Source organism: Ovis aries, chromosome 3 (assembly GCF_016772045.2).
Source record: "Ovis aries strain OAR_USU_Benz2616 breed Rambouillet chromosome 3, ARS-UI_Ramb_v3.0, whole genome shotgun sequence".
In the NCBI taxonomy this organism is placed as follows: domain Eukaryota; kingdom Metazoa; phylum Chordata; class Mammalia; order Artiodactyla; family Bovidae; genus Ovis; species Ovis aries.
This window is the reverse complement of record NC_056056.1, coordinates 133,314,339-133,325,749: the sequence shown is the minus strand read 5'-3', so window position 1 is coordinate 133,325,749 and position 11,411 is coordinate 133,314,339. Positions and strand designations below refer to the sequence as shown.

The following is an 11,411-nucleotide window of genomic DNA, read 5'->3' as shown; positions in this document are numbered from 1 at the left end:
CTCTTTAAGATTAGGGCTTGGAGCTCAGATTACTAGCACTCTTAAAACAAATTTATTATTTGGAAGAAATTAGATATCATTTATAATAAAAATAACAAGTTTATAGGGAAATTATTAGTAATTTATGAACAGAAAATCTTTTTTCCTCCAAATGGTCAAGAGAATTGGGTTTGAGATTTGGATCTTCTTTTACAATGGTTTGTACAGTCTGTATTTGCCTCTTCAAATAATTTTGGATGACTTTTACATGACCACGTTATTGTTTTCATAAACAGTATTTTTAGGAATTGGAAATAACAGAAAGTTCTGGAAGACTTGCCACTCGTCCTGAATAACTTGTGTAGCTAAATGCCGCTTTCCAAAAAAGTGACTGACGAGCGACACCAGCCTAGGATTTTACGTGTTAAATGGACATTTTTATGTAAGAAAATAGCAATGATAGAAGACATAACAGTGGCTGGTTTCATCGCTGGGCTTTTTTTTTTTTTTCCCCCAGCTTGGTTTCTGTTGTTTAAATTAGAAAAGGAAGATTCTTACCTTTCTGGTGTATATAAAGATTTTTTTCAGGAGTGATTAGTGGACAAGGTTCTGGTCTCAAGATACAATCAGTGCCCATTTTGTTTCCAGTGTCGTTAAGGTACAATTAACTTCAGAGCAACGCCACTTTTGGTCTTTCTCCTCCCACTCAAGATTTCTGGGAAACTTTCCCCCTATTTTTAGCCTCTATTATACGTTTTTAATGAATTTGCATTCCCCGCCATTTTCTTGAAAGGTAACAAACTTTACAATATACCTAAATAATATGGCTGAAAATTTAACTTTTATTATTTTCCTATTTTTAATAAATGCAATAGATATTCATTATATCATAAAAGCAGGGAGCACAAAAAGCATAAAGAAGTTCATTTTCAAACTGCTTACAATCCCATCCCAGGTAAAACTTAATATTCTGGCATATTCCATCTCATCAGTCTTTTCCTATGTATTTTTGAATACAGGTCAGATATTACCATATATACAGTCATATCCAGCTTTCTCAACATAACATTGTATTAAAATTATTTTTCTCCTATCTATAAAAGTCCTCTTTGTAAACACAATTTAAATGGCAGAGCAATATTCTACTATATAGATATCCTACCATTTATTTAAACATCCTCTTAATATCAAATATTGGGTTGGCCAAAAAGTTCATTAGGGTGTCTCTGTAAGATGTTACAAGGAAAAACCAGAACCAACTTTTTGGCCAGCCCGAAATTTACAGGCGAGCTAGTGGGTCAAAGCACAGAAAAATGAATACGCTTTGTTTCCTAGAGTTTCTTCTTGGAGAACGCAGGGAGAAGATACAGGGAGATGGCGAGGGTGGCGGGAGGGGTCCAGGCCAGCAGCGAGATGGAGCGACTCAGAGATCCTGGCCCAGCCGTTCCAGCTCGTTCAGCAGGAAGTCCATATCAGCCCGTGTCAGCGCAGGGTTGGCCACGACCATGCGGAAGAAGTTGCTCCGGGTACCATGGGGCTGGTAGCCAATCATCATGGAACCCTTCCTCACCATGCGCTCCTTGAGGATTGGGGCTACCTGCGGGAGGAGTGGAGGGACCCTCTAGCTGCAGCCTGGGGTCAGGGGAAGGGATGGGTTCCCTGACTCGCATCCCTCTCCACCTAGCTGCCTTCCAGAGAGAGCAACTCACTGCTTGGATTCTGACCGTGGCCCCAGTTTACCTTTCCCACCACACCTGGCCCACTGGACCTTCTCTACCTCCTGCATTCTCCTCCAACTCACCAGTCTCCAAGTTGTCACACAGGCCATTTTCTGCTAAATCCTGACTTTTTGCTGAATCTCAACAACTGCTTTTTCAGTCTAACTTCAAGCCTTCGTCATCCTTGACACCTTCTTCTCCCCTCTCTGAATGCCTGTAACATTTTTTACCTGCACCTGTGACCTAATATGTAATTTCCAAGACTGCCTTGAGCACACCAGTTTCAAATAGGTAATGCTTGTTTTCTAAATAAATGACTCCTTAAGGGTGAGATTCCCTGGTGGCGCAGGTGGTAAAGAGTCTGCCCACAATGCGGGAGGCCCGAGTTCAATCCCTGTGTCAGGAGGATCCCCTGGAGAGGAAAACGGCAACCCACTCCAGCATTCTTGCCTGGAAAATCTCATGGATGGAGGAGCCTGCAGGGCTACAGTCCATAGGGTGGTTAGAGAGTCAGACACGACTGAGCAACTTCACTTTAAGGGCGAGAATATTCTTGTCCTTTTGGACCATCTGCCAGCCCTAGTACCAGTCTAACCCTAGGGGCCAGGACGTATCTCCTGGCCTGACAGGGTTGTTCTGTACCCAGCATCAGAGAGTAGAACTTCTGAGACCTTTCTGCCTCACTCAGCTCCCAGAACACCCCACAGAGCCAATCTATGTACTGCTCACTGGTGACTTCTGTAATGTCCCTCTCTGTCTTCTTCTTATTTTAAAGAAGCATACCTCATCCTCCATCCCCCAGGCTCACGGAAGTGGGGACAAGCGGGTGTCATCTTCTGGTTCACTGTCCCCACATCAGAGCGAGACTAGCAAAGGTAGCTGCCATGCTGCTCAGAGCCAGCAGGGGGCGGAAACGCACCAGCTGCACTGGTTAACCAGAGCAGGGAGAAAGCCTACCTTAGACAGCCTTTCACTGTAATCTGGACTCTCCTTCTTCCCCCGCAGGCTGGGGGGCACGAACCAGAAACACACGTTGACAAATTCAGGCTGGGAGGAATGAACAGGGGGAAGGTGTGAGCAGAGGAAGAGGGGCCGTTCCCCTCTCACCACCCCTCTTCTCCCATCAGGGTTTTGCGTGAGACACGGGGTGGGGGCAGGGGGCCGGAGGATGCAGAAGAGCACAAGGTGGGTCGTACCTCCATGACCAACTCAAATCCCTCCCGCTTCTTCAGCTCCTCCACCAGGTACCTGTGATCAGAGAGTGAGAAATCATGCGGGGAGGAGGAGAGGCAGAGATACAGAAACAGAAGCAACCCAGAGTGAACCAAAGGGGTGCAGCCCAGCAAAGGGGTGCAGGGCTGTAGCGCCCACTCCTACCGGGCAAGGGCAAAGGCCTGGTCCACACGGCGCTGCAGCCCCTGCCCGCCCTGTGCCTTCCACATGAGCCACAGCTTCAGACAGTCCACACGCCGGCCACACTGCACCACCTTGTCTCCCGTGTCCAGAGCCACGTCATAGAACTTGTCCTGCTGGAAGAGGTAGCTGGCCTGGGACCCGTGACAGCGCTTGAGCAGGTTCTGCGGAGGGTAGTGGGGGACAGTCAGACTCCCCCCGCCACTGAGCTTCCCTCCAGGGCTGCACTGGGTGACTTCTTAGCTCAGTCCATGTGTTTCTTTCCCTGAAACCAGGCAGCACTGATGGGACAGCTGCCGGCTTACTGAAACCCTTTCTCTGGGTTTTCTTCCAACACTCAAGAGTTCTTCCCAAATGACCCGGAATCCCTCTGATTAAAACTTTTGTTGGGAAGTTTTTCCTTTGCCTGAAGACAGGGGGAGTGAGAGAGCCCACTACCAGGGATTAGGGTGGTCACAGATAATCAGCTTCAGATGGGATGGTAAGGAGAACACGGAAGGCCTGGAGCTCCCCTCAGGTGAGACAGAAGAGGAAACAGAGGTTCAGGGCCAGAGGCGGGGCCAGAGCAGGGGCGGGGCAGACCCACCGAGGTGTCCCGGAGAAGAAGAGCTGAGCACTGCAGGCCTGTGGAGAGGAGCTTGTGGGGATTCCAGGCCACGGAGTCAGCCCTGGGGTGGGCAGAGCAAAGCGGGGTCAGCCAGCTCCCAGTTAAGCTGCCCAACTAGAGCCTCCCCACCCTTTCCAGATCTCCAGTAAAAGGGACTTTAGTCTCACCTCAGCCCAGAGGAGAATTCCCAAATCTGATGTCTAACATCCCAGCCCCAATCAATCATCTCTCCCACGTCCCTCCCACCAGCCTCCTTCCCCTATTCCCATCTGAGCTCCCCGGCCCAAGAGTGTTCTCTGTTCCAAGGATTTGGAGGGTGAGAGTCAGGGTGTAGGGGGCCATATGCACCTCTGGATGCCAGCCAGGAGATGCCTATGTGTCTGCGACAGCAGGACGCTCCCACCCCAGGCAGCCTGTGGAGCGGAAGGAACAACATGGGCCTGGGCCTTGGCTCAGCCCACCCCATCCTCAGCCCCGTCCCAACTCACGTCCACATGCAGCCACAGCCCGTGATGCTGGCACACATCCGCGATTGCCTCCAGGGGGTCAAAGGCCCCCAGCACTGTGGTACCAGAGGTGGCACTGACCAGGAATGGCACGGCGCCCTGTGGCAAAAATGAAGAGGGAGCCACCCAGAGCCTGGCGCCGAGCTCTAGGAACTCTTCACAGGCCTGACCTGGGCCCTGGCAACCTTACTATGTGTTACCGCCCCCTTTTAATTTGCAAGTGAGGACGCTAGGGTTCAGAGGTGTTAAGAAACTGGCCCCCCCCACCCCCAGCTGCAACTCCAGAGATGGAATTCAAACCGAGGTCTGTCTAATAGTCTATCTCCAAAGCTTATACTTTTTCAAAAAAGTTGAATGTCTTACAGGAAGATCAAAATACTATTTTAAATATTCTAATAGGATAAAATTTATGTGGAAATCGAATTAGTATTTAAAAAAACTGCTACAAAGAAAAGGGCAGGCCCGGATGGCTCCACTGATGAGTTCCACAAAACATTTAAGAAAGAACTGATACAAGCTCTTCATTAACTTACAAAAAAACAGAAGAGGGGGGAACACTTCTGAATTCATCCTATGAAATGGGTTTTACCCTGATACCAAAACCAACAAAATATCACTAGAAAAATATAGAATATATCTCTTCTAAATAAAGACATAAAAATCTACAAAACACCAGCAAGCCCAAATCAGGAACACAGAAAAAGAATCAAGCACCATGACAAAGTGGGATTTGTCCCAAGAGTGCAAGTTTGGTTTAACATCCCACAATCAATTAATATAATATATCCTATCAATACAATAAAGGAAAAATAAAACATATCTCAATGTGGTATAGTGATCATTTCAGTAGACATACAGACACATTTGACAAAATCCTCACGATAAAAACATTCAGAAAAATAAGAAAGGATCTGAAGGGAATGTTCTTAACCTGATAAAGGGCAACTACAAAAAACCCACAGCTAACATCATACTCAGTGGTGAAAGACTGAAAGCCTTCCCCCCAAGACCAGGAACAAGATAAGGATGTTCACTCTCCTCATTTCTATTCAACACTGTGCTGAGGTTCTAGCAGGGCAATTAGGTTTAAAAAAATTTAAAAATAAGAGGCATCCAGGGACTTTCCTGGTATTGCAGTGGATAAGAATCCGCCTTCCAATGCAGGGGACACGGGTTCAATCCCTGCCCCAGGAACTAAGATCCCAGATGCCACAGGCACCGAAGTCAGTGCACTGTAACTACTGACCCGCTGAGCCCACACGCTCTACAGCTCCTGTGCCACAACTAGGGGGAACCCTCGAACCGCAACAAAGACCTGACACAGCCGAAAAATAAACGCGTGTTAATGCCAATCTTGTCTAGTTTGTGATTAAAGAGAAAATTAAGTTTTTTTTTTAATAAGAGGCATCCATATTAAAAAGGAAAAAAAGCAAATTATCTGTATTTACAGATCACATATTATATCTAGAAAATCCTAAGGAACCCATTAAAAAGACTGAGAATTAATAAATGAGTTTAACAGATTTGCAGAGTACAAAATCAATATTCAAAAATCAGTTGTAGTTTTACACGAGAAACGAACAATCAAAAATGGAAACAAGAAAATTTCATTTATAAGAACACTGAAAATAATAAAATACTTAGGAATAAATTCAACAAAAGAAATGCAAAACAGATACTATGAAAAGCACAAAGCACTGTTGAAAAGAAATCAAAGAAGACCTAAGTAAACAGAGGCATTCCATGTTCATGGATCCACAAATTGAACACATCCCTATCAAAATCCCAACTGGTTTCTCTGCAGAAATTGACAGCTGAGCTTAAAATTCAAGTGGAAATTTTAGGGACCTAGAAAGCCAAAACCATCCTGGAAAAGAACAAAGTTGGAGGACTCACAAACGCTGATTTCAAAATTCACTACAGAGCCACATTAAGACAGTGTGGTCAATAGGATAGCCATGCAGATCAATGGCATAGACTGAGAGTCTAGAAATAAATCCTCACACTTAAACACTCTTTGGGTTTTAACAAGGATCCCAAGACAAGTTGCTGGGGAAAAACAGACATTTTCAAAACCTGGTGCTGCATACTGTTTACAATAGCCAAGACACGGAAGCAACCTAAATGTCCATCGACAGAGGAATGGATAAAGAAGACGTGGTGCACGTATACAGTGGAATATTACTCAGCCATAAAAAGAATGAAATAATGCCACTGGCAACAACATGGATGGACCCAGAGATTGTCATACGGAATGAAGTAAGTCAGACAGAGAAGAAGAAATACCCTATGACATCCCTTCTATGAGGAGTCTAAAAAGAGATGATACAAATAAACTTACAGAACAGAAAGAGACTCACAGACTTGGAGAACAAACTTATGATTGCTGGGGATGGGGAAAGGAGGATGAGAGAGTTTGGGATGGACATGTGCACACAGCTATATTTAAAACGGAAAACCAACAAGGACCAGCTGAACTCTGCTTAATGCTAAGTGGCGGCATGGACACGGGAGGAGTTTGGGGGAGAATGGATACATGTATCTGTAAGGCTAAATCCCTTTGCTATTCACCTGAAACTATCACATCATTGTTAACTGGCTATACCCCAACACAAAATAAAGTTTAAGAAAAAATGGTGCTGCAACTATTTGCATGTGGTGATATAAACATATTTTTAAAATTTATACTTAAGTACATAGTTGAGGCATTTTCACGTGCTTTACATACCATTAATTTCAGCCTTATAACAACTCCGTGATCAGTTCTATATCATGCTCATTTTGCAAAGGAAGAAACTGACACAGATACACCATAATTTATCTACTGATGAATACTAAAATGTTTCTTAAAATTTTACACTTCGCCCCAGTGCACAGAATTCTAAGCACTTTGTAATGAAAATTTATGGGCTAATCCTAGTAGTAGGACTCTGAGTCAGTGGATAGATACATTTAAAAATGGTACAGACAGTGCTGAAATGCCCTCTAAGATGGCTGCAGTATCTCTGTGTCCCCCAGGTGAAGGGGCCTCCACGTCTCCCATCACTCCAAGTCCACGCTGCTCGCCCTGCACAGACCCTCCCAGCTCACAGAAACCTTCTGTGCTACCCTCCAGGTCCCCAGCATCCCCCCTGCAGTGCTCCCTGGGACTCTACTCAGGGACTCAGTTCTGCCCTTGTCCCAGGGTCTGATCCTGCTCGTGGGCAGGACTGGGATCACCCGGGAGGGAGGGGTCACTTCAGCCCGCCCAGGAAGACAGGCATAGAGTGCAGGGGGAGGGGGGAGGGGCGCCTTGAGTAGGTCCAATCAAAGACCCTCCGAGAAAGGAGCAGAGGGCCCCACTCCACTGGCCCAGCGCCTCTCACTCACTCACCTCGGCCTTGGCCAAGCTGATCTGCCTCTCCAGATCCTCAGGGATCATTTTCCCTCTGGAAGAGAAAACAGTGGGTAGAGAAGTAATAGATTCTCTAGGCTAGGTGGCAGAACTTTCAAGAGCAGGGTAACATGTGGTTAGCAATGGGGAGGCCACAATGTTGATTTTTCCCTAAGAGGGGTAAACAGATCTCAGGGGACAGGGCGGAGATTCTAGCAGGCACTGGCAGACAGAAGAGGCAACTCGGAGGGAAGAGAGCAGGGAGAGAAGTCCGCCGCGGCGTGGGCCCAAGGCCAGAGCCTCTGGCAAGGGGAAGACATGTTGTGCCAGGCTGGGCCTGAGCCGCGCAGACAGAAGGACCTTCACCTCTCATCTGCCTCGACCACTCGGACACTGTCGGTGCCAAGTCCCAGAAAAGCGGCTCCTTTCTTGATGGAGTAATGACACTGTGGGGGAGGGAAGAGGGCAGGGAGGGTAGGGAGGAAAGGGACTGGTTAAAAATGGCTGGGACCCTGTAGACCAGGGCTTCTCAAACACTCACGTGCCTGCAAATCACCAGTGTGTCTGGTAAAGAGGCAGATTCACATTCAGTAGGTCTGCACAGGGGCCCAAGGCTCGGCATTTCTAACAAGCTCCCAAGTGATACTCATTTCCCTGGTGGCTCAGTGGCAAAGAATATGCCTGCAGTGCAGGAGACATGGGTTCGACCCCTGCGTGGGAAAGCTCCCCTGGAGAAGGAAATGGCGACCCAGTCCAGTATTCTTGCCTGAAAAATCCCACGGACAGAGGAGCCTGGCGGGCTACAGTCCGCAGGGCTGCAAAGAGTCAGACACGACTTAGTGACTAAACAACCAGAAGTGACAGTGATGCCACTGGTCCATGGACCACACTCTCAGACTGTGTGCACGGCACTGGACGCCGCTCCGCTACCCCAGACAGCAGGCAAGGTGAACAGGGCCCTCACACAGCCCCTTTGGTTGGAAGGAAGCACATCCACCTAGAGGGGAGGCCAGCCTCAGAGGAGAAGGGTCTGGGCAGGCTGAGTTGCGGGTCCCGGACTCAGCTGGCTGGAGATTAGAACCGGGAGCCCAGGGTAGGCCTGTGCCGCTTCCCACCTCTTTCGATGTGAAGAGGGCCAGGGGCGGCAGTGCCCGGAGGCCCCTCTGTTTGCAGTCTGGGTATCGCTGATAGCGGGCCAGGTTCACAGCATACATGTTGGAGATGGAGCCACCTGTCACAGGGAAGGAAGGGGTGGTGGCAAGAGGGAGTGGCAGTGGGTCAAAACTGGAGCTTGGCTCTCCTGAACTCTCCACCCAGAAGCACAAGTGACTGGCTACCTGGCCATGGGTTCCGAGGATTTGACAAATGGCATGCTAGTGACCCAGGATGGCAGCATCTGCAGATCTCCTGATCACCCCGCTCCTCACCCTGGGCCCATCCAGGAGCCTCCCTCCACCCCACGCCAGGACGGCAGGAACCAATCCCGTGGACTGTTTGGCAAACACAAGGATACAGGAGACTGGGCAGCTTCTCTCTGGTTTGGCCCAAGCCCAGTTGGAGAAGAAACAAAGGAGAATCACCCCTCCTGGCCAGCCCAGAGAAAGAGGATGGCGGGGGAGGAGGAACTCTCGAAAAGGCCCCCTCCTCTTCACATACCAGGACAGAAGACCCCGTCCCCAGAGCTCCAGCCCACCAGGGCCCGGAGTTTCTTCAGCACCTCCTCCTCCATGAGGACAAACACAGGGGCGATTTCGTACGTGTACCTGCCAGGGGAGGGAATGATGAGAATAGGAAAGAGACTGGGAGGGACCCTCAGAGGAGTGGAGAGTGTGAGTGAAAGGAGGGGCTGAAGAGACAACTGGCTTGGTGACAAAGAACCAGGAAAGAAAGAATGAGAAAACACTGGAGCCGGGATACAAGAGAAAGTTTGGGAAAGGAAACCCGAAGCGTAGGAGGGGAAAGACTCTGCCAGCAGAGATTCCCCGAAAAGAGGGGGCAGACACCATTCTCCTATCCTGCTCCCGGGGTCTGTCTCCCGCAAACCCAAATCCTTTGTGGGGTAGAGGGCGGGGGTCCTGGGATGGCTCACTGGCTGGTGTTGAGGCTCTCTGTGACAATGCGCCCGGCCAGGGCATGGGGATCCAACCCTGAGAAGAGCTGGTTGAAGAAACGAGGGTGACCTGGAGAAGGGGGACGCAGGCTCAGAGTGGAGCTGGGCACAAATTCCAGACACGCCTCCCCCAAGCCCCAGACGCACAGGTCTTCACGCTGTATCGGATCACGGCCCGGCAGTGCTCCAGGATCTGCTCCTGTGACTCGCCCTCGTGCCGCAGCTCCAAGTCCAGCAGCTGCTTCAGCTCCTCGGGCTCCTTCCACTCACAGACCTAGGAGAGCACCACAGGAGACTCCGGGGCCACCGAGGCACCCAACTGACTGGCTGCCTAAACCACATCTCAACAGACAACAGACCACAAACTGGCACTCAACACCAGTTTGGAATGTTTTTCAAGCAGCACATGAACAAAGGTAAATAAACAGAATCTGATCCAGTATGCAATCTCTGAGGTACACAGTGAGGCGGTGATGGGTTCTGGGGAGAAGCCTGGACAGAGGAGTAAAGTTCTGAGTCACGTTTGATGGACAGGAAGAGGAGGGAGAAAAGACCCACCTTCTCAGAGGCACTGGTCCCTTTTCGAATAACCTCATCCACCACAATCCCAAACACATCCTGGAGCAAGGCTTCTGCAGCCACAGGGTCCCCATCAAGGGAGAGGAACGGTTGAGAGTCAGCCATCAGGAGAAAATCTGTGAGCAGAGCAGGAGTTATTCCCTACTCAGCCTGTGGACCCCACCCAGACCTAACCAGTGAGACCTAACCTAACCCATTCCTCAACTCCAGAATGGGCCTAATGCCCAGCCTTCACTGTACAGATAAGGGCAAGTGAGAGCGTCCAGGGAGAGAGTCAGCAGAGATGGGCGGGAAAGAAAAACGAAGTTAGTGCTAAGCAGGTAGAATCCAGTGGCCCCTGTTCACCGAAGGCAAAGGTGGGAAGCTTACCTTTCTGCTCAGGTCTCCGTCCAGATAAACTGGAGGCAGGGGACACAGTCGGCTTTTTAGAGTGTTAGGACCAGCGCAGCAGAGGGGGCAAGGTATAGGCAGCAGTCACATGACCATGACATCACTCTCATGACCCTTGCCCTAAAGATTTGGGACAGGGCCAGCAGGTTGAGATAAGTTTCCTGAATAATCGTTAGCTGACACGATGAAGGGAGGAGAGAAGATATAAGGCAGAAACACCTCCACTTCAGGCTGGAGGGGAGCAGAGAGGAGAACCAGCAGGACATCGGACTTCCCACCGAGAACCAAAGGGCCTGGAGAGGGGATAAGAGAGAGGGCTGCTCAGCTAAGAGATAAGGGCAGGGAATAGGGCAGAGGCAGGAAACTGTAGCTGCTGACCCTAGAGGCTGAGATGGGGAGCGACCTGGAGCAAGACTAGGGAGGTAAAATGGTTTAGGCAGGCCTCAGATGTGGCTCAACCAGTAAAGAATCCGCCTGTACTGCTGAAGACCTGGGTTCTAATCCCTGGGTTGGGAAGATCCCAAGGAGAAGGGAACGCCTACCCACTCCAGTATTTTGGCCTGGAGAATTCCATGGACTATAGAGTCCATGGGGTCGCCAAGAGTCAGACACGACTGAGCAATTTTCACTTTCAGAGGCCAATCTCTTTGCATCCCAACCCCTGGAGTCTTCTCAGAACTGTCCTGATTTCTAAAGCCCTCTCCTTTGAAGAGAAGGAAGAAAGAAGGTCACACTG

General features: G+C 49.2%; 1 protein-coding gene across 9 annotated transcripts in view; it reads right to left on the bottom strand.

The window, feature by feature from the left end:
- Nucleotides 1–801: 801 nt before the first annotated feature.
- CSAD (cysteine sulfinic acid decarboxylase) overlaps nucleotides 802–11,411 on the bottom strand; it is a 25,433-nt gene continuing 14,823 nt past the window's right edge. For 6 of the 9 annotated variants that reach the window (XM_027967265.2, XM_060412541.1, XM_060412540.1 and 3 more), the window contains 14 exons: nucleotides 10,265–10,401; nucleotides 9,854–9,980; nucleotides 9,686–9,776; nucleotides 9,253–9,359; nucleotides 8,712–8,827; nucleotides 7,963–8,042; nucleotides 7,597–7,651; nucleotides 4,206–4,322; nucleotides 4,066–4,130; nucleotides 3,697–3,778; nucleotides 3,075–3,274; nucleotides 2,894–2,945; nucleotides 2,655–2,744; nucleotides 802–1,576 (listed from right to left, as the gene is read on the bottom strand). In XM_027967265.2, coding sequence (XP_027823066.1) covers nucleotides 1,403–1,576; nucleotides 2,655–2,744; nucleotides 2,894–2,945; nucleotides 3,075–3,274; nucleotides 3,697–3,778; nucleotides 4,066–4,130; nucleotides 4,206–4,322; nucleotides 7,597–7,651; nucleotides 7,963–8,042; nucleotides 8,712–8,827; nucleotides 9,253–9,359; nucleotides 9,686–9,776; nucleotides 9,854–9,980; nucleotides 10,265–10,390 — 1,482 coding nt within the window. In that variant the 5' untranslated portion in view covers nucleotides 10,391–10,401 and the 3' untranslated portion in view covers nucleotides 802–1,402. Of the gene's footprint in view, nucleotides 1,577–2,654; nucleotides 2,745–2,893; nucleotides 2,946–3,074; nucleotides 3,275–3,696; nucleotides 3,779–4,065; nucleotides 4,131–4,205; nucleotides 4,323–7,596; nucleotides 7,652–7,962; nucleotides 8,043–8,711; nucleotides 8,828–9,252; nucleotides 9,360–9,685; nucleotides 9,777–9,853; nucleotides 9,981–10,264; nucleotides 10,402–10,654; nucleotides 10,969–11,217; nucleotides 11,340–11,411 lie in introns of those variants that run through there. The other 3 variants (XM_027967261.2, XM_060412544.1, XM_060412543.1) reach the window with 3 other exon arrangements.